This window comes from Tamandua tetradactyla, chromosome 9, assembly GCF_023851605.1.
Source record: "Tamandua tetradactyla isolate mTamTet1 chromosome 9, mTamTet1.pri, whole genome shotgun sequence".
Classification (NCBI taxonomy): domain Eukaryota; kingdom Metazoa; phylum Chordata; class Mammalia; order Pilosa; family Myrmecophagidae; genus Tamandua; species Tamandua tetradactyla.
This window is the reverse complement of record NC_135335.1, coordinates 102124495-102152183: the sequence shown is the minus strand read 5'-3', so window position 1 is coordinate 102152183 and position 27689 is coordinate 102124495. Positions and strand designations below refer to the sequence as shown.

At 35.8% G+C, this 27689-nt stretch overlaps 1 protein-coding gene across 9 annotated transcripts in view; it reads left to right on the top strand.

Annotated features, from left to right (window-relative positions):
• SLC38A9 (solute carrier family 38 member 9) overlaps positions 1 to 27689 on the top strand; it is a 143746-nt gene that overhangs the window by 8027 nt on the left and 108030 nt on the right. For 3 of the 9 annotated variants that reach the window (XR_013157976.1, XM_077117168.1, XM_077117161.1), the window contains exons 2-3: positions 1607 to 1856; positions 23766 to 23914. Coding sequence is in view for 6 of the 9 variants with exons in the window: in XM_077117168.1 (XP_076973283.1) it covers positions 23802 to 23914 (113 nt within the window). In the remaining 3 variants the exon portion in view is untranslated. Of the gene's footprint in view, positions 1 to 1606; positions 1857 to 23765; positions 23915 to 27689 lie in introns of those variants that run through there. The other 6 variants (XM_077117164.1, XM_077117162.1, XM_077117163.1 and 3 more) reach the window with 6 other exon arrangements.

The window sequence follows — 27689 nt, the reverse complement described above, 5'->3', positions numbered from 1 at the left end:
GCTGGTGCTTCAATGAGAGAACTCAACATAGCACAGCCCAGGCAGCTCGACATACCTCATCTCAGCACTCGCGGCTCAGCCCAGGCCTTTGGAGGTGCAGAAAGATATCATCCTGGGGAAAGTTGTTGGAACCCAGAGGCCTGGAGAGAAGGCCAGCAGAGACCATCCTGTGCCTTCCCACATAAGAAAGAACCTCAGTGGAAAGTTAGCTGCCTTTCCTCTGAAGAGCTAATGAAATAAATCCCTTTTTATTAAAAGCCAATCCATCTCTGGTGTGTTGCATTCCGGCAGCTAGCAAACGAGAACAGATATGGTCTTCCTTACAATCTTTTATCAATTTCTAAAATATTGTTTTAAAATTTTGATAAAGCTACAGCAAAATCCTAAATATAACTTTTCTACAATATGTTTAACTCTTTCCCAAGCTTTAACTCCTATGCTATGTCCAACTTAATTTAAAATGTATTTTTCAGTGAATGTCATTTTGAATGTCTTTATTTATTACATCTAGGGAACAGTTTTTCAAGCTAATTAGTCAAATTGAAAATTTAAATTAAGGAAATTTAACAGGACTATCTATCCTAATTTTATAAATGTGTAGGTCAAAGTAATCTTGAAAAATCCTGTCTTTTAGTTTTGTAATTTAAGATTAAACAAATCAACTGAATTGTTAATCAGTTTTATTATATGAATGAACTGAAAGGTCAGGCTTCTGGTTTTTGCTTCTCAACTCTGTTTTGATGCTATTACTTAACTTTGTTTCACTTTCTCCTATCTTATAAATGGAATTTTAGTAACAACCATTGAATGTGGATACTTTAGATTCAAGAACATTTGAATATATATGTGATACTTTATATGAGTATATGTTTCAAACAGTCAACTAACCTTTTTACCATTAAAGAATAAATCTTTCACTGATCTATGTTAGTAAGCTAATTTGGGAACCAGGGTCAGTGATTGTTGTAGATTTGAGCTAAAAATAAAATAATGAACTAAAAGTTGGAATTGGTTATTAGCTTTTTACTAGGTTTTATTATTTAAGTGATTTAGGAAAAGTTACCCAACTTATGTGAGCTTCATAAATTATAAAATGTTTTAAGTATATTGAGGATAGGGACCATGACTTTATAAATTTGGTTTCTATTTTTCTCAGTATCTCAGTACATTTTAGAGGCCCATTGAGAACTTGTTAATGAATATATTCAGTATTTAGTTGTCTTGTTCCTACATAGATAATCATTTTTACTATCATACTTTTTATAAGATATAGAAACAAAGCCCTTCTTGGCTGGAGATAGTTTTGTTGTTGTTGTTTTTTTTTTTTTTTTTTTGGTATGCTGTTTGGCAGAGTTACGTTTCATAATTTTCCATGTGAATATCCCATTCTTGCAGCACCATTTGTTGAATTTTTGTTTGTTTTTTTTTGGGGGGGAAGTGCACAGACTGGGAATCGAACCCAGGCCTCCCCCATGGCGGGCAAGAATTCCACCACTGAACTACCCATGCACCCCTGAGATAGTAGTGTTTTATTGTAACTTTTTTTAAGTTACTGTTAAAAGTTACTAATTTAACTTTTTATGTTGTATATATTATTTGTCTCCAGTAGGACTCAGCTAATGAGAACTTTGACTGGCCTAAGAATTGGGCAGGAAAGCAGAAGAGCAGAAGGGGAAAGTGGAAAGAAAAGAAACAAGAGAAAAGAAAATGCTCATGTTTTGGGAATAGCACTTGTTACCAACATCTGTGTTACATAATAGTTGCTTGTTGACAACATTTGCCTCGCTCTTCGTTACTGAAGAACTTTTCACTTACAAAAAAGGAAGGAAAAACCTAAAAGGGTCCGTAAGTAAAAAGCAAGTATTTTCATTGTTTTTTGAAGAGAATTAAAAATGCATTTGAATGTTTGTTTTCCCATTACAGAGTCCTGCATATAATGTACATCATCTCAGTTAATTCTCAAACAACCAGTGATATGGATATTATTATTCCAGTTTTGCTGGTGAAAAAATAGTTTCTTGGACAGTTAGATTGTGCTGAATCTTTATTGTATTTTTAAATTTTTATTTATTTATTTTTTGGGGGGGGCATTTATGGCAGGCGAGAACTCTGCCACTGAGCCACTGTTGCCCTCCCTATGCTGAATCTTTAAATCAATTTGAGTCTTAAGAGTATTTCAATCCATGAACATAGAATATCTTTCCATTTATTTAGATCTTTATTTACTCTTATCAATGTTATGTACTGTTTTGTTGTTATTGTTGTTGTTACATACTATTTTATTTCTCTTTTTCTTTTTGGAGAAGTTTTAGATTTATAGAAAAATATATCTAAAATACAGAGCTCCCATATACCTTGCTTTAGTGTGGTACATTTGTTGCAATTGACGAAAGAGCATTTTTATAATTTTACTATTTTTACTATAGCGCACGGTTTACTTCAGAGTTCACTATTAGTGTTGTACAGTCCTATGGGTTTTTAAAAATTTTCATTCTAGTAAAATATATACAACCTAAAATTTCCTTTTTAACCACATTCAAATATATAATTCAGTGCTGTTAATTACATTCACAATGTTATGCTGCTATCACCACCATCCATTACCAAAACTTTTCCATCATGTCAAATGGAAACCTGTACAATTTAAGTACCAACTCCCCATTTGTTACCCCACCCCTGCCCCTAGAAACCTGTATTCCAGTTTCTGGCTGTATAAATTATGAATTTTAAATCAGTGAGATCTTTTTTTTTTAGTATTACAATGTTTATCCTTTTGTGTTTGGCTTATTTCACTCAAAAAGATGTCCTAAGGGTTCATGTTATTACATGTACCAGAACTTCATTCCTTGTTATGGCTGAATAATATTCCTTTGATGTGTATACTAATTTTGTTTATCCATTCATTCATTGATGGACACTTGGGTTGCTTACAGTTTTTTGCACTTTGAATAATGCCTCTGTGATCATTCTTGTGAAGACATCTATTCAAGACCATGCTTTAAATTCTTCTGGGTAAATACCTAGAGGTGTGATTGCCAGTTTATTCTGGCAATTCATGCTTAACTTTTTAAAGAACCATCAAACTTTCCCATAGTCGCTGCACCATTTCACATTGCCATCAACAATGAATGAATTCTCCTATTTCTCCACATCCACTCCAACTTATTTTATTTTGTGGTTTTTTTTTTTTAAACTCATAACCATACTAGTGGGTGTGAAATGGTATCTCATAATGGTTTAGATTTGCATTTCCCTGATGGATAATGATGTTGATTATCTTTGCGTATGCTTTTGGCTATTTGTATACCTTGTTTAGAGAAATGTCTCTTCAAGTCTTTTGAACATTTTTAAATTGGATTGTCTTTTCATTGTTGAGTTGTATGATTTGCTTATATATGCTGGATAGTAAACCCGTATTGGATATGTGGTTTCCCATTATTCTTTCCCATTGTGTATGCTGTCATTTTACTTTCACGGTAAAGTGCTTTGATCCACAGAAGTTTTAAATTTTGATGAGGTTCTTTTTATTCTTTTGTTGCTTGTGCTTTGGTATAAAATCTAAGAAACCACTACCTAACACAAAGTCCTGAAGATGCTTCCCTATGTTTTCTTTTAGGAATGTTAGAGTTCTGGTTCTTATATTTAGATCTTTGATCATTTTTAGTTTATTTTTGTGGTAGATCAGCTTTACTAAATGCTGCCAAAATACAATATGCCAGAAATGGAACTGCTTTTAAAAAGGGAATTAAGTTGCAAGTTTACAGTTCTGAGGCCATAAAAGTTTCCAAACTAAGGCATCCAGAGAAAGATACCTTGACATAAGGAAAGCTGATATCTGTCAGGTGGGAAGGCATGTGACTGGTGTCAGCTGGTCTTTGTTCTCGATTCTGTGCTTTTAGCTAGTGATGCCAGTGGGTTCCTCTATAAGCATCTGTAGGCCTTCACTTAACTCCTTGGGGACACAACATGGCTTGCTTAGCATGTCATGGGAAGGCACGTGGTGATGTCTGCTGGGTTCTACATCTCTAAATGTCCGTATCTAGGCATCTACTCTGTCAGGACTCCAGGCACCTCCAAATGTCTGCGTCTCTATTGGCTCTGAAGCAACTATTCTCCAAGTGTCTAAGCTTCCTCCAAAATGTTTCCCCTTTTAAAGGACTACAGTAAACTAATCAAAACCCACTTTGAATGGGCAGAATCACATCTCCATCTGATTAAAAGGTCACACTCATAATTGAATGGGTCAATCTCCATGGAAAAAATCTAATCAGAGGTTTCTACTCTACAATATTGAATCAGGATTAACGGACATGGCCTTTCTGGGGTATACAGCACTTTCAGACTATGTTCATTCTTTTGCATGTATACATCCACTTTTCCCAGTATTGAAAGGATTGTTCTTTCCTGATTGAGTAGTCTTAGCACTCTGTTTAAAAATATGTTTGGTCATAAATGGGCTCATTTCTGAATACTTCAATTCCGTTGGTCCATATATCAGTACCATGCTGTTTTTTGTAAAGTATTTTTAATTGAGATATCATCAGGCACGTACAGTCCATTGAAAGTACGCAGTCAATGGCTCACAATATCACATAGTTGTGTATTCATCACAACTGTATTTATGTATTTATGTAAAAATACAGAAATAATAATTAGCACTTCAAACAAAATTTGACTGCTACAAGACCTTATAATCTAGGCCAGAGATGAGTCTGACCCTGGCACTGTGGGATCAACAATGCCATCCTGACCAAAAGGGGGAAAAGAAGTGTAACAAATAAGGTATCAGTGGCTGAGAGAGTTTGAGTCAAGAGGCTACCCTGGAGGTTGCTCTTACACAAATTTCTGTTAGACATTGCTACCTATTATATCTTGCCAAGCCCCAACCAAAACCATTCCAGCCAGTCCTAAAAACACCTAGGGTAATATATAAGATTTTGCAAAGGTTCCATGCAGTAGGGTAACTTTCCAGAAACCTACAGCCTCCAGATGGTTCCCTGGACCAGATAAATCCTGAAACCTAGAGACTCTGGCCTTTCTAGAACGTCAGCTGGCTTCATCTCCCAACCCCTTATTATTGCCAGCCCTTCCAACATGAAAAAGTTAGAATGAGAATAGCCCAAATACCCCTAAAGAGTAGGAGAAAGATCAAAGGTGATGGTGGAGTTATACAGAGAAGGTAGGGTTTAACAAATGAGTATGATTGCTGAATCATTATATTGATATTTCTTTTAGTTTCTAGTATCTTAGAGCAGCTACAAGTAAAAACCTAAAATTGTGGAATTGTAACCCATTCGAAACTCTGAAATCTGTTCAACAACTAATTATTGTGTTGTGCTTTGGAATTTATTGCTTTTTTGTATGTATGTTATTTTTCCAACAAAAAGAGAAGAAAAATGATGATAAATAAATATATATATATATTCCTTCTAGCCTCCAGTGTTCTGGAGCAGCTGGAAGGAAAAATCTGAGATGATGGTATGATAGCCCATGCCAAACACTGGGATCTGTCCTGTAATGACTTGTTGAAGAGTGCTTTGAAAACTATTACTGTTTTCTTTCTCTATTTTGTATATATGTTATACTATACAATAAAAAAAGTTGTTTTTTTTTAATAAAAGAATGAATTAGAGAGTATTCCCTTCTCTTCAGTGTTTCAGAAGAGTTTGAGCAAGATTGGTGTTAATTCTTCTTGGAGTATTTGTTAAAATTCCCCTGTGAAGCCATCTGGTCCTGGGCTTCTCTTTGTTGGGAAGTATTTGATAACTCTTTAAATGTCTTTACTAGTTATTGGTTTGTTGAGACATACTGTTTCTTATTGAGTCAGTGTAGGTAGTTTGTTTCTAGGAAAGTGTCTACTTTGTAGTGGTTATCTACTTTGTTGGCTTACAGTTGGTTGTTCATAGTATCGTTTTATGCTATATATAAAAGTATAATTTTATACTTTTTAGTTATTTGAGGTTGGCAGTAATATCGCCCTTTTCATTTCTGATTTTAATTAGTTATGTCCTCTCTCTTTTTCTTTTGTCAGTCTACATAAAGCTTTATTCATTGTATTGATTGTTTAGAAAAAAAAAAACCACCTTTTGGTGTTGTTTCATGTCTGTGTTTTTTTTTTTTTATCCTGCATTTCATACATCTCTGCTCAAATCTTTGTTATTTCCTTCCTTCTGCTCACTTTGGATTTAGTTTGCTCTTCTTTTTCTAGTTACTCCTGTGAGGATAGATCTCTGATTTGTGATATTTCTTCTTTTTCAATCTAAGTATTTAGAGGTATAAATTTCCTCATTACTGCCCTTGCTATATAGCATAAACTTTGTTATGTTGTGTTGTCATTTTCATTCATCTGAAGTTATTTCCTAATTTCCCTTGGGATTTCTTTTTTGACCCATTGGTTTTTGTGTGTATGTGTGTCTTAGCAGTTTTATTGGGCTATATTCACACACCATATAATCCATACAAATTATACACTCAGTAGCTCACAGTATCATCACACAGTTGTGCATTCATTGCCACAATCAATTTTAGAATACTTTGCTTACTCAGAAACAAATAGTGAGGTACATTTGGTACTGTTGACGGAAGAATATTAAAATATTAATGTTCACTATATTCCATAGTTTGCAGTAGGTATATTTTCCCTTATATACCACTCTCTATTTACTCCTTTTATGAGTGTCATACATTTGTTCCAGCTCATGAAAGAGCATTTTATATTTATATTATTAATCGTAGACATCGTCTACAATGGGATTCAATGTGTTATACAGTACCACGTTGCCATGTTGTGTTTGGGTTCTCTAGGGCAACAGAACCAATAGGAGAGATCTGTAAATATGAGATTTATGAAGTTGTCTAATGCAGCCATAGGAATGAAAGAGTCCAAAATCTATAGGGCATGTTGTGAAGCTGGCAGCTCTGATGAAGGATCTAGATGAACTCTGCAAGATAGGCTAGCTGGCTTCTTCCTTAAACGCTTCCAGCCGATTAGATTATCTTGTAGTAGGAGGCATGCCTTAGTTAATTGCAGAAATAATCAGCCACAGATGCAATCAGTTGACAGATGACTTAATACACCAGCCTTCCAGTTTATCAGACAGCCATGAAATATCCTTGCAGCAGCAGTCAGGCCAGTGCTGGCCTGACCAGACAACTGGGCATAATTATTTGGCCAAGTTGACACCAGAACCTAACCATCACACGTTATATCTTCTAATTTTCTTTCTAATGATATACATGACTCAAACCACAATCACACACATAATTCATTGTTGTTAATTACACTGATTGTATTATGTTACCATTGCTTCTAGCCATTTCTAAATATTTAAATTCAACTTAGCTAACAATTCTGCATACATTAAGTATCTGGTCACCATTTTCTACCCTCATTGTTCTCCCAGTAACTCACATTCTAGATTTTAACTCTGAATTTACTTATAATTAGCTCATATTATGAGATCATTCAATATTTGTCCTTTTGTGCCTGACTTATTTCACTCAACAAAATGTCATCAAATTTCATCCATGTTGTCACATGCTTCAGAACATCATTCTTTCTTACTGCTGAATAATATTCCATCGTATTTATGTGCTGCATATTGTTTGTCCATTCATAGGTTGAAGGACACTTGGGCCTTTTCCATCTTTTGACAATTGTGAATAATCTGCTCTGAACACTGAACACTGGTGTGCAGGTTCATGACCCTGCTTTCAGATTCTCTGGGTATATATTGAGTAGTGGAATGGCTGGGTCATTAGACAACTCTATAGTTAGCCAACCAGCCACAGCAGCTGTACCGTTTTACATTCCCACCAGCAGTAATAAGTGTTCCTGTATCTCCACATCCTTTTCAACAGTTGTGGTTCCTTGGTTGTTTAACAGAAGTGTGAAATGGTATCTCATTGTGGTTTTGATTTGCATTTCTCTAATAGCTAGTACAGATGAGCATCTTTTCATGTGCTTTTTAGCCATTTGTATTTCCTCTTTGGAAGAATGTCTGTTCTTGTCTTTGCCCATTTTTAACTGGGATATTTGTCTTTTTATCATTGAATTGTAGGATTTCTTATATATTCTGGATCCCAAACCCTTATCAGATATGTGGTTTCCAAATACTTTCTTCTATTGAAAAGATTGCCTTTTTTTGTTTTTGACAATTGTCCTTTGAAGCACAAAAGTATTCAGTTTTGAGGTGGTCCCATTTATCTATTTTTTCTTTCATTGCTTCTGTTTTGGGTGTAAAGCCTAAGAATCCATTGCCTTTGATGAGATCTTGAAGATACTTCCCTTTATTTTCTCTAGGAGTTTTATGGTACTGGCCCTTATATTTAGGTCTTTAATTCATTTTGAGCTAATTTTTGCATAGGGTATAAGATAGGGTTCCTCTTTAATTCATTTGGATGTGGATACCCAGTTCTCCCAGTACCGTTCATTGAAGAGACAGTTCTGTCCCATTTGAGTGGGCTCGGCAGCCTTGTCAAAAATCAGTTGACCGTAGTAGTGAGGATCTATTTTTAAACTCTCAAATTGATTCCATTCATCAATATCTTTATGTTAGTACCATGCTATTTTGACCACTGTAGCTTTATAGTATGTATTAAAGTCAGTTAGTTTGAGTCCTCCTACTTCATTCTTCTTTTTCAAGATGTTTTGGCTACCTGGGGCTCCTTATCCTTCCAAATAAATTGATAATTGGCTTTTCCTTTTCTGGAAGGTAGGCTGTTTGAATTTTGTTTGGTATTGCATTGAACCTGTAGATCAATTAGGGTTGAATTGATATTTTAATAACTCTTGGTCTTCAAATTCATAAACATGGAATGTCCTTCCATTTATTTAGGTATTCTTTGTAGTTTCTTCATGTAAGTCCTTTACAGCCTTGGTTAAGTTTAACCTTAAATATACAATTCTTTTAGTTGCTATTGTAAGTGGAACTTTTTCTTGATTTCTTCCTCAGATACCTCATTACTAATATATAGAAAAGCTACTGATATTTGTATGGTGACCTTGTATCCTGCCACTTTGCTAAACTTATTAGTTCCAATAGCTTTGTTTTAGATTTTTTCAAGAATTTCTAAATAGAACCAACTTTTGGTTTTATTGATTCTCTGTATTTTTGTTTGTTTGTTTTCTGTTTTATTTGCTTCCATTCTAATCTGTTATTTCTTTCCTTCTGCTTGCTTTTGGATTAGTTTGCTGCTGCTTTTTCTGGTTTCTCCTGGTGTTCAGTTAGGGTTTTTATTTTAGCCCTTTTGTCCTTTCTTTTTTTTTTTTTTTTTTTTTTGCATGGGCAGGCACCGGGAATTGAACCTGGGTCTCTGGCATGGCAGGCAAGAACTCTGCCACTGAGCTACCATGGTCTGCCCACTTTTGTCCTTTTTAATATAGGTGTTTAGGGCTATACATTTTTCTCTCATTACTGCTTTAGCTGCATCCCGTAAGTTTTGATGCTGTGTTCTCATTTTCACTCGTATAGAGATATTTACAGATTTTTCTTGTAATTTTTTTCTTTGATCCACTGATTGTTTAAGAGCATGCTGTTTAACCTCCATATATTTGTGAATTTTCCAGTTCTTCAACTGTTATTGATTTCCAGCTTCGTTCCATTTTGATCAGAGAAAGTGCTTTTTAAATCTCAATCTTGTAAAATTTATTAAGACCTGTTTTGTGCCCCAGGTTGTGGTCTGTCCTAAACAGTGATCCATGAGCACTTGAGAAGAATGTATATCCTGCTGTTTTGAGGTGCAGTGTTCTATATATGTCTGTTGGGTGTAGTTAATTTATTCCATTATTTAGGTTTTCTGTTTCCTTATTGGTCCTCCATTTCTATGTTCTATCTATTGATGGGAGTGGTGTGTTGAACTTTCCCACTATTATTGTAGAGACATCTGTTATTCCCTTAGTGTGTGCTCCATGTACTTTGTGGATCTTTAGGTGGATATGTATACATAATTGTTATTACCAAGAGGGTTCGATTCCCAGTGCCTGCCAATGCAAAAAAAAAAAGACTAAAGCTAAAATAAAAACCTAACTGAACACCAGGAGAAACTAGAAAAAGTAGCAGCAAACTAATCCAAAATCTTTTTAGTATATAAATGTCTTTATTTATGTTATATAACATTTTTGCATTTAAAGTCTATCTTGTCTGACATTAGTATAGCTACCCCACCTTTTTGCCTGGGTGGAACATGTTTCTCTATGCTTTCACTTTCAGTCTATTTGTTTCTTTGAGTCTAAAGAGAATCTCTTGTAAACAGCATATATATATATATATATATATATTCATATTTTTAAAATTCATTCTGTCACTGTATGTTTTGATTGGGTTGTTTAATCCATTAACGTTCAATTTTTTTACTGTCAATGCAGTACTTACTTCAGCCATTTTATCCTTTGACTTTTATTTGTTATATATATTTTTCCTCTCTTTTTATCCTTTTAGTTACCCTTAATAGTAGTCTTCATTTCTATACTCTCCTCCAAACCCCTCTTTCCTATCTTTTCTTTTCAGCCTGCAGAAGTCCCTTTAGTATTTCATGTAGAGCAGCTCTCTTGTTAATGGACTCTTTCAGTTTTTGTTTGTGAATATTTTAAGATTGCTTTCATTTTTGAAGGTTAGCTTTGCTTGATTAAATAATTCTTGGGTGACAAATTTTCTCTTTCATTATCTTAAATATATTGTACCACTGACTTCTCACCTCTATGATTTCTGATGAAAAATTGACACATTCTTATTTAGTCTTATTTCTGTTGCTGCTTTGAGAATTCTCTATCTTTGGCATTTGATAGGCTGATTAGTATGTGTCTTGGGGTGGGTCTTTCAGATTTATTCTGTTTGGAGTATATTGAGTTTCTTTGATATGCATATTATGTTTTTTATAAGGTGTTTTAGTTTGCAGACTATTGGAATGTGATATACCTGAACTGGAATGACTTTTAAAAAGGGGGATTTAATAAGTTACAAGTTTACAATTCTAAGCCTATGAAAACATCCAAACTAAGGCATCCAGGTAAAGATACCTTAATTCAAGAAAGTTGATGCATCTGGAACATCTCTGTCAGCTGGGAAGGCACACTGGTTCCTTATTAGTCCTTGTTCCTGGGCTCCGTTGCTTTCAGCCTTTGTTCCTCTGGGTGTTCCTCACTTTGCTTTTCTGGGGCTGGCTTTCATTCTTGGCTTCCTTTGGCTCTCTCCAGGTTCTGGCTTGCTTAACATCTCATGGCGACATCTGCTGGGCTCAAAGCATCTCCAGCATCTGTATCTCTGTTCTCCAAGTGTTGGCATCTGTGTTAGTTTTGCTCTGAAGTTTCTGTTGGCTCTGTCATTTCTGGCTCTCTTCACAATGGTTCCTCTTTTAAAGGAGTCCAGTAAACTAATCAAAATCCCCTGAAATGGATGGAGTCACATCTCCATCTAATCAAATGTCACATCACAATTGGACATGTCACATCTCTGTGGAGATAATCTAACCAAGAGATTCCAACCTACAGTGTTGAATCAGGATTAAAAGAAACGGCTGCTCCCTCAAGACTGAATCAGTATTAAAACATGGCTTTTCTGGGGTTCATTTTTTCAAACTAGCACATAAGGCTTGGAAATTTTCTGCATTTTTTTCCTCAAATATTCTTTCTGGCCCTTTTCCTTTCTCTTCTCCTTCTGGGACACCCACGATGCATATGTTAGTGTGCTTTGTGTTGTCAGTCATTTCTCTGAGATCCTGCTCAAATTTTTCCATTCTTTTCTTTATCTGTTCTTTTGTCTGCTCAAATTCAGATGTGCTGTCTTCTAACTTGATGAACCTTTCTTCTGCCTCTTCAAATCTGCTCTTGTGTATTTTGACTTTCATATATTGTGTCTTTCATTCCCATAAATAAGATTTGCGTGCTTTCAAATTCTTCTTTATATTCACCCAGAGTCTTCTTCACAGCATTTATCTCTTTAGCAGTCTCCTTGAATTGATTTAGGAAATTTTGTTTGAACATTTTTTATTAGTTATTCCAAATTCCCGATCTTCTCTGACTTTTTAATTTGTTCCTTGGTGCCATATCTTCCTAAGTTTTAGTATGGCTTGTGATTTTTTGCTGACATCTGTGCATCTGACTATCTTGATGGCAAATTATTCTGAAGGTAAGTTTCTCTGTCTTGTCTAGGATTTTGTTGATTGGGTTTGTGTTAAGACTCTTCTTTAATAGTTGATTCATCAGTGTTTCCCATTCTACACAGGGTACACAGGGCCAGGTATGTGTGGAGTGGGCACAGACCAGATCCAAAGCACTCTGTCAGAGAGCCAGGAAAACTCCAAAAAGCTTTTTTTTTTTTCCCCTTCCAGATCACTAGGCTGCACTTTTCAGCCTGCCTAGCAAATGACACTCTTTGGTTCTGTGTTCCCCTTAGCCCTGTGAAGGCAGGCTGTTATGGTCCTTTGCCAGTACTATCTCTGATTTCATCAAAATGGTAGTTCCCAGAGGCATCTGATTGGGATGGGTTGGGATGGTAAATATGAATATGAATGCCATATTCTTACTTCATTGGCTAATATCTAGCTTAGTCCTTGGCTCTGTTCTCATACTTAGGGTAGAGGACGCCTGTGGTTGCCCAAGTCCACAGCTACCACCCAGGCAAGGATCGGACTTCCTGCTGCTGCTTCCTTTGAAGATGGGACATGGGCTCTAGGAGCCATTGATGGAATTAGTCTCTGATCACTATTTCTCAGTCTCTTTGTCCTGCACTTCTGTGAGTGCTGAACAGAGCTCCCTGGTCTCCAGAGCCCCTGAACAGTTGATTCTGACAGTTTCCGCCTGATTTCTCATTGCTTTTGGAAGAGAAGTAGGTTCTGTGATTCCTTTCCTAACCCTCCATTTTCCTGGAATGACCCATCATTTTTTTTAAAATATATTGTTTAATTTTCACAAATTTGTAAATTTCCCATTTTTTCCTTTGTTGTTTATTTTTAATTTCCTTCTGTTTTAGTTTGCTAGCTGCTGGAATGCAACCACCAGAGATGGATTAGCTTTTAATAAAAGGGGATTTATTTCATTAGTTCTTCAGAGGAAAGGCAGCTAATTTTCAACTGAGTTTCTTTCTTACATGGGAAGGCCCAGGGTGGTCTCTGCTGGCCTTCTCTCCAGGCCTCTGGGTTCCAACAACTTTCCCCAGGGTGATTTCTTTCTGTATCTCCAAAGGCCTGGGCTGAGCTGTGAGTGCTGAGATGAGGTATGCTGAGCTGCTTGGGCTGTGCTACATTGCGCTCTCATTTAAGCACCAGCCAATTAAGTGAAACATCATTCATTGCAGCAGGCATGCCTCCTAGCTGACTGCAGACGTGATCAGCAACAGATGAGGTTCACGTACCATTGGCTCACGTTCACAGCAACAGTACTAGGTGCCTTCACCTGGCCAAGTTGACAACTGAATCTAACTACCACACCTTCCATTGTGGGCAGAGGAGGTGCATTGTATGATTTCAGTATTTCTGAATTTGAGGCTTCTTTTGTGACCCAACACATGATCTATTGTGGAGAATGATTCACGTGCATTAGAGACGAATGTGTATTCTGCTGCAATGAGTAAAGTTTTCTGTGTATCTGTCTACCTATGTATGTGTTAGCTTTGGTTAATTTAAAATATCTTCAAGTCTTCTATTTCCTTAAATTCTGTCTAGATATTGTATCCATTATTGAAAATGATGTATTAAAAGCCTCCTGTTGGTGGTTAGAGCCATGTACATCTATTTCGCTCTTCAAATCTGTCTATATTTGCCTCATTTATTTTTGGGTTCTGCTGTTAGGTTCATCTATTTACATAATTGTTACATCTTCCTGTTGAATTGATAGTTTTATAAGCATATAATAACTTTCTTTGTTTCTTGTAACAGTTTTTTTATTTAAAGATTATTTTAGCTGATATTAGTATAGCTACCCCAGCTCTCTTTTGGTTTACTACATCCATGGTATATATTTTTTCCATCCTTTCACTTTCAGTCTGCTTATGTCTTTGAATTCAAGGTGAACCTCTTGTAAGCATTACATAGTTGGCTTGTGCTTTTTATCCATTCTGCCATACTCTACCTTTTGACAAAAGATTTTATTCCATTTACACTTAATGTAACTAGTGATAACACAGGACTTTCTTCTACTATTTTCTATTTAGTCTTTGTAAATCTTATGCCTTTTTTCAACCCTGAATTCTTCCATTAATGCATAATTTCATGTTCATTTGATCTTTTCTTATGCCATTGTGTTCCTTCTCATTTCTTTCTAGATGTGTTTTTCATATATTTTCTTTTTGACTATTGTAGTGTTATAATTAGACATCCTAAATATACAGCACTCATTTTTTTACTTGATACCAGTTTAACTTGAAAAGCATACACAAATACCCTTTCTGTACCCCACTTATCCCCCAGCTTTTTTTGTACTTGTTTAAATAATTCCTTTTTATACTATATGCCCAAAACCATATATTTATCAATAGTTTTTTATGAGTTTTCATTTTAGCACCTTTAAGAAGTAAGAACTGAGTTATATACCAGAAAATACTATATAATAAACCTAGTATTTGTAATTATTCATTTGGTTACTTTTACTGGAGGTATTTCTTCATGCCACTCATCCACTGTCTAAGGTCATTTCCTTTCAGTCTGAAGAACTCCCTCAGCCTTGTTTGTAGGGCAGATCTAGTGATAATGAACTCCCTCAGTTTTTATTTATCTCAGAATGTCTTAATCTGTTCCTCATTTTTGAAAGAAATTCTTTCCCGATAAAATATTCTTGTTTGGCAATTGTTTTCTCTTAGCACTTTAAGTAATTCATTCCACTGCCTTCTTTCCTTCACTGTGTCTGATAAAAACTGGAATTTAATATTATTGGGTCTCCATTGTACACCACATGTTACTTTTCTTGAAGCTTTCAGAATTCTCTCCTTGTCCTTTCCATTTGACAATTTGACTATTATGTGTCTGTGTGTATTTTTCTTCAAGTTTATCCTATTTGGTGTTTGTTGGGATTCTTGAATGTACACATTCACTTCTTTTGATAAGTTTGGGATGTTTTCTGTCATTATTTCTGGATATTTCTTTTGCCCTTTCTGTCTTTTGTCTCATTTTTGGAATCCGATTTGTGTATTGGTATGCTTGATCATGTCCCACAGGCTGCTTTCTCTTCTTCAGTTCTTTTTTCCTTTTTGCTCCTCAGTCTGACTCATTTCAGTTGTCTTGTCTCCAGGATCACTGATTTTTTTTCTTCCACCTCCAATCTGCTGTTGAATGCTTCTGGGAATTTTTTTTTTCAGTTAATGTGAACTTTAACTCCGGTAGTTCTCTTTCTCTTTGGTTCCTTTTAAAATCTTCTGTCTCTTTATTGAGATTCTTATCTCTTTATTGAAATTCTCATCTCTTTATTGAAATTCTCACATTGTTCATTTGTTGTTCTCCTGATATCCGTTACTTCTTTCTTGTATTTTCCTTCATTTCCCTGAGCATAATATATTGAAGATCATTTTTTAAAGGTCTTTTTCTGGTATGTCAACATCTGGTCATTTTCATTGATGTTTTCTGGATTTTTGTCCTCCTCTTCAAATGGATTGGCCATCATTCCTATTTCTTTGATTGTGTCATAATCTTTTTTTTTTTTTTTTTGCACACTATACACTTAACTCTGAGATTCCCGAAGCTGTTTCCTGAGTTTGTATCTAGCTAGTGACATCACCAAGTATTTTTAAAGTGCCAGGTGCTAACAAAACCAAACAAACCCATCCAAAAATCACCTTTCACAGTTTTGTAGATTGGTTCTATGTTGTTTGGTGCGCTCCTTTAGAGTTTAGTTCTCCTGTCTGGGTCAGACCAAGGCAATTGCAAGTGCAAGGTACTCCCTGTCTTTTTTAGCCTGGCTCTTTTCCTTGGCTTGTGCTTGCTGGGGTCTTTTCCAAAGTTTACAGGAGTTTGAATGACCCCTCTACTCCCTAGAGAATATACTCTTTCCCTCTCCCATGTGTTCCACCACAAAATTTTAAGCAGGTAGGTCTTTGCCCCATGCTACCCAACTCAATTGTTTCTTAAAGAACTTTTACTGTCCCAAGCTACATTTACCCTTAGAGCAAATTCTGGAGAAGGGGAGATCTCTTAGGAATTTCCTGAGTCAGTCTTTCTCAGCCAGAAGGAGTCCAGGTACCCACAGAATGCTGGCAAGCTCTACATTAATGTGCAGATGGGGTAAGGGTAGTGTCAGCAAGGGTGCCAGAGGCACCTCCTAAGTCTGTATAAAGCTGTTTCTTTATTTGGCGCTTCCCCATAAATGTAGCTGTTTTACGGTTTTCTATTGTTTTTTAAAAAGGGTAATGTCTTTTAGACACCTCTGCTGCTTTTGCCCCAAGCAGGTTGGATTAGTGGCTGACCTCAGAGCCAGGAATTTATCAAAAGCAGTAATCAGACTCCCAAGGGTATGAATCTCCCTGGCAACTAGGGATAGGACTCCTGGAATGAGCCAGGACCCAGATTATGGGATTGAGAAACGTTTCTTGTGTAAAAGAGGGAAGAGAGAAACAAGAGAAAATAAAGTTTCGGTGACTGAGAGATTTCAGAGTCAGGATATCCTGGAGGTTATTCTTATGCATTATATAGATATTCCTTTTCAGTTTTTGGTACATAGGAGTGGCTGGAGAGAACTACCTGCACCTGTTGAGCTGTGTTCCAGTAGCCTTGATTCTTGAAAAAGATTGTATCACTATATAGGTTTTATAATATGACCGTGTGATTGTGAAAACCTTGTGTGTGGTGCTCGTTTTATCCAGGGTAAGGGCTGATGTGTATGAAAATAAGGAAAATAAATACATAAATAATAGGGTGAACATACAGGGTAAAAAAAAATTGAGTAGACTGAAATATTAGTGGTCAATGAGAAGGAGAGGGAAGGAGTATGGGATGTATAAGATTTTTTTATTATTATGTTTGGAGTGATGCAGATGTTCTAAAAATGATCGTGGTGATGAATGCAAAACTAATGTGAGCCATTGATTGTATACTGTGGGTGGATTTAATGTGTGAAGATTTGTCAATAAAAATATTAAAAAAAAAAAAAAGCAGTAATCAGTGATCAGACTGCACAGCCCCAGATCTTGGGGAACTAGGTTTTAATATCCCATCCTGGCATGAGCAAGCTGCACCAGGAGCAGGGATTGAGGTCCTCACTGCTGCCTGCTACATGACTGAGGGAGGGATGGGCCATGATAGCTACTTCACAGAGAGTGAAATTCACAGTTTACTAGCCTCTTCCTCCAACTCTTCCTTAAATGATGCACAGTGTTCTGCTGGACTTCAGAGTTTCAAAATAGTTGATTCCGAAAGTTTCTACCTGTTTAATAGTTATTCATTGAAAGTCTGGTTCTTTCAGCTTCCTACTCTGCCATCTTCCCATCATCCTCCCCCAGTGTTGTGCAGTTTTTAGTATACATGCTTGGTTGTTAAATTTATTCCCAAGTATTTTATTCTTTTCTATGCTATTTTCAATGAAATTGCTTTTATAATTTCATTTTCAGGTTGTTCTTTGAATTTTCTACATATTGGATGATGCCATCTGTGATTAAAGACAACTCTGCTCCTTCCTTTTTTTAAACTGTATGCCTTTTAGGTTTTTTCATTGCTTTATTGCACTGGCTAGAACAATTGCATGGGCTAGTTCAATATTGCATTAGCTGGTACAGTGCTGAATGGAAGTGGTGAAAGTGGACTTACTTGCTTTTTTCTCTATTTTAGGGGGAAATCATTCAGTTTTTCACTATCAAGTATGATGTCAGCCTTTGCTTTTCATACTTGTCCTTTATCAGGTTGAGGAAGTTACTTTTTATTGCTTTTTATTCCTAGTTTGTTGAACATTTTTAGCATGAATGAGTGCTGGATTTTGTCAAGGAATTTTTTTCTCGACCTATTGAGATCATTCTCTTAACATGGTATATTGCATTCTTTGATTTTCATATGTTAAACCAATCTCTCATTCCTCAGATAAATTCCACTTGGTCATGATGTATAATCCTTTTTATATGTTGCTAATCTAACTTGCTAATGTTTGGTTAAGGGTGTTTGCCTGTATGTGCATGAAGAACATTAGTCTGTAGTTTTCTTAAAAATCTTGTGATAACTTTGTCCAGTTTTGATATCATTATAATACTTGTCTCATAGAATTAATTGGAAAATAATTCCTTCTCTACTATTTTCCAAAGGTATTTGTACATGATTGGCATTATCTTTCCTTTAAATATTTGATAAAATTCACCAGTATAGCCTTCTGGACCTGTGTTCCTTTCTGGGAAAAATATATGTGTGTGGGGGTGGGGGGTGGGGGTGAGGTAGGGTTGGGGTTTAATTACTAATTTCATTTCTTATTATAGAGTTATTCATATTTGTAATTTCTTCTCAAGTTAATTTTGGTTATTTCTGTCCTCCTAAGAATTTGGTCCATTTCATCTAAGGTGTTTAATTTATTGGCATAAAGGTGGTCATTGTATACCCTTATAATTTTTTCAATTTCTCTTTGAAATTATGTTTTATCTTTCATTTCTGTTTATAATACTGTCTATCATCTCTTTTTTTATTGGTGATTCTAGCCATAGGTGTTAGTTTTATTGATCTTTTAAAAGAAACAACCTTTGGTTTATTGATTTTTTTTTTTCTATTTTTCTCTTTTGTATTTTACTGGTGACCACTTCGGTCATTATTGCCATCTGTTTTAGTTTCCTGGCTGCTAAAACAAATACTGTTCAGTGGGTTGGCTTTTAAATAAATTTATTGGAATAAATTGGAATTTATTGGCTTACAGTTTTAAGGATAGGAGAAGTCCAAAACTGTGGTGTCAGCAAGGCTGTGCTTTCTTGCAAAAGACTGTGGTGTTCTGGGACTGGCTGCCAGCATTCCTTGGGTCTTTGATTTTCCTGTCCCCTAAAAGTGCACATGAAAGCATCTTCTTTTTCTTCCATTTCTGTTAACCTTGAGAATCTTGCTCTTCGTGTGGCTTCTCTTTTTGTGTACAGTTTCCTTTGTTTATCAGGACTTCAGCTGTATTTTGTTAGGTCCACCTTCACTCTGTTTGGACATACATTACTTAACAACATCTTCAAAGGTCCTCCTTTCAAATGAGTTCACACCCACAGGAACAGGGTTGGGACTTGAACATGGGCTTTGAGTGGGACATGATTGAATCCCCAACACCTTCTTTCTACTTGCTTTGTATTAATTGGCTCTTTTTTTTTTTTCTAGTTTCTTAAGGTGAAAGCTTAAATTGAAGTGACACCTTTATACTTTTCTAATATAGGTGTTTAAAGCAATACCTTTTCCTCTAAGCAGTGTTTGAACTACTTTACAAAAATTGTCATATGTTGTGGGGTTTTGTCATATATAGTTCAAGATTGTTCTAATTTCCCTGTGCTTTCTTCTTTCACCCAGGAGTTATTTAGAAATGTGTTATCTAATTTCCAAACATTTGGGGATGTCTCACATTTCTTTCTGTTGATGGTTTCTAATTTTAAAAAAACATGCTTTAAATGATTTCATTTCTTTTCGTTTTTTTGAGATTGTTTTATGATCTGACATATATGATTTGTTTTAGAGAGACTGTTTCTTGTATTCTTGAAAAGAATGTTCTGCTATTCTTTTCTTCTGCTAAGTGTTCTGCTATTGTGGGGTACAGTATTCTATAAATGTCGCTTAAGTCAAGTAGGTTGATTGTGTTTTGCAAGTCTTCCATATCTTTGCTAATTTTCTGATTTGTTGGCCTATCAATTATGAGTAAGGTGTTGGAATTTCTGACTGTTGAATTTCTGTTCTTTCAATTTTGTCAATTTTTTGTTTGGAACAGACGATGAGGCACTCATATTCACTGGTGTTGTCAGTAAAAATAGCAATCTCAGTAGAAATCAAATCAGGGAGGGTCACAGCTCTGTCATCTCAGATCTGCTATTGTGCCTCCCTTATAATTTTTTTTTTTTACTTCTGTTATTCTACTTTTCAACTACCAAATTTTCATTTGATTCTCTTTTTTTTTTTCACATGGGCAGGCACTGGGAATTGAACCCAGCTCTCCAGCATGGGCAGGCACGAATTCTACCACTGAATCACCATTGTACCACCCTCATTTGATTCGTTTTTAAAGTTTTTTTTGAAGAGCTTCTATTTCTTTATTGATACTCCCTATTAATTCATTGTCATTAAAGTTTCTTAATTCTTTAAACATGGTTTCCTTTAATTCTTGAACATATTTATAATATGTGTTTTGAAATCTTTGCTAAGTCCAGATGGGACCACTCAGAGTTAGTTCCTATTGACTGCATTTTTTTTCCCCTGGGTATAGGGGAAAAAATCTCATTTTATTGTTTATCTTGATGATTTGCTATTTATGTTGAAAACTAGACATTTTAGCAACTCTGGATTCTGGTGGTTCTCTCTTTCTTAAGGGTTGTTTTGGTTGCTATTCCCATTTACTTTGTTTGTAGTAGCTTGCCTAGACTTAATCTGTGGCATCTTCATCTTATATAATATCCAGTTACTGATGCCCCTGCTTAGTTTTTTACTGTTATTTTTATCCTTCCTTTTTAGATCATGTGTTGTACATAGGTAGTGATCAGCCAGTGATTGGTCAGAGGTTATATATTCTAAGCCAGTAGGCTCCGTCCTCTGTTTATTGATCTGTATGTGGGTTGGGAACTGCATTCAAAGTTCAGGCACTTTTGAAGTGGCCCCACTTTAATCTGTTTTTTCCTGGCTCTCCTTATATGTGTGTGTGGTTTCCTAGTCATCCATGAATATGTAGAGATCTTGATTGGGCGTTCTAACCCTAGCATGTTCATATTCTTCCATTCAGCCAGGAATGTCTGGAGAGCTTGTCCAGCCCTCTATGACCCTCTCATTTCCAGGACCTTTCTGTGAAATTTTTGGCTAGTCATCAGTCTTTTATTCTCACCAAGTGGAGCTGTATCCTCAGATAAGCAGAGCTGTTGAGGCTTCCTAGTTTGTTTCCTACTGAGTTTGCAATTTTTAATGACAACAGTTTTGGATTGAGTTCCTCACCTTCTGCTCCAAATCATGTCAGTTCCTAACCTACTGGTTTTTATGGCAGGACCCACCCTGGTGACACTACTTTGCTGACCAAGGCAAGGATGGGGCAGGGAGTAGGGAGGGAGTTGTATGCAAGAATACTATAGGCTTCAGCAGTTTTTCATAAATAAATGCTTCTCAGTTGTTTGCCTTTGGTCAATTTCCAGAGCTGTGAAATGGTTGTTTTTTTTAAATGATCTTTTCCTATTTATAGTTGTTTTGGGGTAAGAGGATTTGTTGACCTCTTCAATTCAACATTACCAGAAGACACTGCCAACTTTTTTTTTCATTGTGGATACATCATAAAATTTGCTATTTAAACCATTTTTAATGTACAGTTCAGTGGCGTTAATTACTTTTACTATGTTTTACTACCATCACCGCACCTTCCGTTACTAAAACTTTTGATTGCCCTGAACAAAAACTCTACACATCAAGCAATAACTTCCAATTCCCCTTCCTCCTAGCCCATAGTAAGCTGTCTACTTACTCTCTTTATGAATTTGCTTATTCTAGATAGAACTAGAATTATATAATATTTGTCTTTTGTATCTGTCTTATTTCACTCAGTGTTACAGTTTTTAGAGGTCACACATATCAGAACTTCATTCCATTTCTGTGGCTAAATAGTATTCCACTGTAAGGATAGATCACATTTTTATTCATTTATCTGTTGATGGATATTTGGGTTGTTTTGCCTCTCAGCTATTGTGCATGATACTTCTGTGAACATTGGTGTGCAAGTATCTGTTTGAGTCCCTGCTTTCAATTCTGTGGGGTGTATACCTAAGAGTGAAATTGATAGTGATAGGGTAGTTATGTGTTTAACTTTTTTGTGTGTGAAATATAACATATATATGAAAAAGCAGTAAATTTCCAAGTATATTTTAACAAGTAGTTATAGAACAGATTTTAAAGTTTGATGTGAGTTACAGTTCCACAATTTTTCATTTTTTCTTCTAGCTGCTGCAAGACACTGGAGACCAACCGAAATATCAGTATAGTGATTCAGCAGTCATACTCATTTGTTAAATCCTGTCTTCTCTGTTATACTCCAAATCCTGTCTTCTCTGTTATACTCCTCCTTCTCTTTAAATAATGTATATACATAAACTGCCCGTTACATACCAGGCACTGTTCTGAATGCTTGGGATACACAAAATAACCAAAATCCCACTCATGTAGTACATATATTATAGTGGGAGAAGACGTGTTTAACAATAAGCATAATAAATAAATAGATTTTATTGCAGTTTTGAAGATATTGCCATGGAATGATATAAGAGATGATATAGGTCAGGTTATAACTTTTTAAAGGGGTGGTCAGTTTAGGCTTCATTGAAAATTGCTAGGAACAAAGATATAAGAAATTAGCCATGTAGGTATTTGAAAGAGCTTTTTAGGCACAGGAAAAAGCAATGTCAGCGCTCTAAGCAGATGTATACCTGGCATATTCAAGGAAAGGCAAGGTGATCAAGTATGGCTGAAGTAGTATAAGCAAAATGCAAGGAGATTAAGTGTGGCTGGAGTGGTGTGAGCATGAAAGAAAATTGCAGGATATGAGGTCACAGAGGTAATGGAGGGCCAGATTATGTGGAACTTCATAGACCATTGTGGGGATTTTGCTTTTACTCTGAGTGAGATGGTTGACTGGTCACTGAATGGCGTCTACTCTATAGGGAATAGATTGTGAGAGGACAAGGTTGAAAACATTATTAGAGAGCTTTTGCAGTAATCTAGGTGAGAAATAATAGTGGTCGAATTCTGTATATATTTGAAGGAAGAACCAACAAGATTTCCTGTTAGCATGACTTCTTTGAGGCCTAGGATGATGGTGTATCCTTGCAGAAAGTGTTCATTTCTGCCAGCTACCTAGAAATGCTACCAAAAAAGTTAACCCCAAGTTAAATTCACAGTTTTAAATTTTTTTGAGGTAAAGTTCATGGTAACAAATTATTAGCGTCTGGTAACAAACTGTTATAATGCCCACCTTGCCCCTACCCCACCCCTCAATACAGACACCCAGACATGGGTGCCACACTGGTCAGTATCACAAAAAACTGCTTGTAGTTCCCTTGTGAGGGAGTGAGATGAGTTTACTTCTTTACACTGTTGATATAGCTCTTTATAGTCCTAGTTGCATTGTGTGTGGGGAGTGAGATGGAGGATGATTTCTTTTTATACTTAATTTATTACTTTGGGTGAAACCTAGGCTTTGTGTTCTGTTTCTTTAACACTTCATAAGGCCTTGAAAACATCAGCCCAGTTTCGCCTGGATGGAAGCAAAAGCACTCAGAGCAGAACCAGTTTCCATGAACCATTTACCTCTCTAGGTTTAACTTCACCTAAACATTGGCCTGATTTTCATAACGTCTATGCTTTTCAAATTGTGTTCTTTTAAATATTTGATCCAGTATTTTTCATTGTTTTCTACAAGAAAATGTGATCTGATTTATTACTGGAAATGGATTGCCCCACTTATTTTTTTATTAAGTTGAAAAATAAGTAGTTCTATTCCAAATTAACAAGTTTCTGATGCAATAAATATTTTAGGCATGTACATGCTTCATTAAGATATCTTCAGCAAATTCCAATATTTTTCCAACTTCTTATGCCTGTAAATGTATTACTTATGAATAATAAAATAATTTTAATTGAACTTTAAGCTATTTATCTTTTGTGGTTTATAGAGAACTAACTTCTTCAGTACTTAGAGTCTGAGAAAAATGGAAAATATGGATAATGATTCCCAGCATCTTCTCACCTCTGAAGTAGATCATGAAATAAATCCTGGACCTATGAATATCCAGTTTAATTCATCAGATCTAAGATCCAAAAGGTAAGTGTTTAAAATAAAGTGCTTATTTCATAATTAGGGTTTTTAGTGATTAAAATAAGATTAATTGTAGCCAAACATACATAGAAATTATAAAATTCTCAATTTCTTTCAGAATTTATATGTATAGGGGATGATAAAGATGAATAGTTTCCTAATTTATGTTTGATTTTTTGACTAAAGTGAGCATCACTGTGAGGGGAGAGAATGGGGTAAGTTTTAGTAACTAAGATTTATTCATATAATTTGTTTAATATAAACATATTGATTACTTGCTTTTTGCAAGATAATATGCTAGGTAATGAGGATAGACAATAAAAATAGTAGAAATATTCTTTATCTTCATTGTACTTACTTATATTCCAGCAGATATTAAGACAATTTGAATTTAAACTTTATCATTACATAACTAGAAAACCCAAAAGAATCCATCAAGAAATTAATATAAATACTAAGAGAATTCAATAAAGTGGGTACTTAGAAACTAAGCAAAAATAAATAGCCATCCAAGTCAGGAAATGTAATGGAAGAGAAGATAAAACATACAGGAATAACATTGACAAGCATGTGTAAAATCTTTATGGGAAAACTTTAAAATTCTCCTGAGGTACAGAAGATATAGAATACTTTGTCAAGGCTAATATGCTACTGATTACGTATTGCACTGTTTGTTTTTTGTTTTTGTTTTAAATATTTTTATTGACAAATCTTTACACACATACTGTACATACATGGTTTACAATCAGTGGCTCACAATAAGATCACATAGTTGTGTATTCATTACCATGATCATTTTTAGAATATTTGCATCACTCCAGAAAAAGAAATAAAAAGAAAATGAAAAAACTCATACATCCCATATCCCTTACCCCTGCCTCTCATCGACCACTAGTATTTCATTCTACCCAATTTATTTTACCCCCTACATCCCCTATTATTTATTTATTTTTTATCCTTATTTTTTTTACTCATCTATCCATACCCTGGATAAAAGGAGCATCAGACACAAGGTTTCCACAATCACAGTCACACTGTAAAAGCTATATAGTTACACAATCATCTTCACGAATCAAGGCTACTGGAACATAACTCAACAGTTTCAGAGACTTCTTTCCAGCCACTTCAATATGCCATAAACTAAAGAGAGATATCTATATAATGCATAAGAGTAACCTCTAGAATAACCTCTCAACTCTGTTTGAAATTTCTCAGCCACTGACTGACACTTTATTTTGTCTCATTTCTCTTTTCCCCCTTTTTGTCAAGAAGGCTTTCTCAATCCCAAGATGCCAGGTCCAAGCTCATCCTTGGAGTTCTGTCCCATGTTGCCAGGGAGATTTACACCCCTGGGAGTCATGTCCCATGTAGGAGGCAGAGCAGTGAGTTCACCTGCCAAATTGGCTTAGAGAGAGAGGCCACATCTGAACAAAAGAGGCTCTCTGGGGGTGACTCTTTGGCCTAATTATAGGTAGACTTAGCTTATCCTTTGCAGGAATACGTTTCATAGGGGCAAACCCCAAGATTGAAGGCTCACTCTATTGATTTGAATGTCTCCATTGCTTGCAAGAATATCAGGGATTCTCCAAATGGGGAAGTTGAATATTTCCTCCTTTCTCCCTAGTCCCTCTAGGAGACTTTGCAAATACTTCTTTATTCACTGCCCAGATTACTCTGGGATATATCAGGGCCTCACACTAACCTAGACAAACCAAACAGATCTCATGCCTATGCAAGTTTCCATGTAATTTATGGTGTTCAACTAAACTGACCATACAAGTTAAGTTAGGTAATGTGCTACCCAAAATATAAATATTGCACCAAATAAACATTTCTCTCCCTTTAGTCTCACACAGAAGTTGAAGTTTTAAAATATGGACATATCATCCTTTACCCTGTATTCTGATCTACCTTAGTCCTATTCAGCTCAGCTTCATTCATGTCTCTACTCAAAGTCATATCCCTTTATCAACTTTTTAAACATTTCCTGAATTGGGTAGTGCTGACATTCATAGCTTCAGAGCTCTAACACTGAGTCTCAGGTGTCACATAAATACCTGAAGTTTCTGGAAATGGTCAGGGTACATACAAATAGCTCAGTGTCTCAGAATTTAGAAATAACAGTTATAATTCCTGAATATATGTAATTTCTGTAAGAGTTTACAATCTTACAGAATCTAGGACCCTTTACAATAGGCCCTATATTTTTACTTCAATTCACCAAGTTTTTATCTTATAGTTAGTCCATATGAGTGAGGCATGATAATATTTGTCTTTTTGTTTCTGACATTTCATTCAACACACAGCCCTTAAGGTTCATTCACATAGTTGTATACCTCACAACTTCGTTCCTTCTTGCAGCCACTCAGTAGTCTGTTGTATGTATTCACCTCAGTTTCTCGGTCATTGTACCCTTAGGCGCCTCCATCAATTTTGAATCACGAATACTGCCTCCATAAATACCAGTGTGCAAATGTTCATACCTGTCCCCACACTCAGTTCCTCCAGGTATATACTGAGCAATGGACTTGCAGAATCATATGACAACCCCACCCCTAGCCTCCTGTGGAACCACCACACTGCCTTCCAAGGGTCTACACTTCTCAGTTTCCCTACCGAAAGTGAATGGGTACATCTCTTTCTCTGCATTTTCTCTAGCACTTGTTTCTCTTGTTCATTTTTAAAGAGTTTTATTCACACATCATACAATCCAACCTAAGTAGACATGCATCACCACCATAATCTGTACAAAGACATTTCCTTTTCTTTCACAAAGAATCCATACCCCTACCCCATGCCTCCCACCTATTGACATTTACTTTTGGCATAATTCCTTTGTTAGATTCGGTGGAAGCATATTACAGTGTTACTAGTGACTATAGACCCTAGCTTACATTGATTGTACTTTTTCCTGTATACCATCCATTTTCGGTACCTTGTTATGTTGACATTCATTTCCCCTCATGCAAAAACATTTTTATATTTGTACATTTAATCACCATCATTATCCACTGTAGGTATTCCTAAGGTCTACTGCCTCAGTCTTTATCCTCTATGTTTTCTTCTGGTTTCATATGTGCTCCAGCCCTTCTCCCCCAATCATACTCACATTTATCTTCATTCAATATATTTACATTATTGTGCTGCAATCAGATATTATTGTGCTATCCATTTCCGACATTTTACAATCAGACCTGTTGCACAATCTATATTCCTTCAGCACCAAATGCCCAATCTCTATCTTGTTTCTATCTTCTGATAACCTGTATTCCTAACTTCAACTCTCAAAGTTCACTCAGTAATGTTAGTTCATATTAGTGAGACTATACAGTATTTGTCCTTTTGTTTCTGGCTAATTTCACTCAGCTTAATGTCCTCAAGGTTCATCCATGTTGCTACATGCTTCATGACTTTATTCCGTCTTACAGCTGCATAATATTCATATGTGTATAGCACAGCTTGTTTAGCCACTCATCTGTTGATGAACATTTGGGCTGTTTCCATCTCTTGGCAATAGTAAATAATGCTGCTATAAACATTGGTGTGCAAATGTTATAAATATTGGTGTGCAAATGTGTACTTGTGTCCTTGCCCTCAGATCCTCTGAATATATACCTGAAAATGGTATTACTGGATCACATGGCGGTTTCATACTTAGCTTCCTAAGGAACTACCGAACTGTCTTACAGAGTAGTTGTCCCATTTTACATTCCCACCAGCCATGAATATGTGTGCCTCTTTCTCCAAGTTCTTTTCAGCACTTGTTATCTGTTTTTTTTGA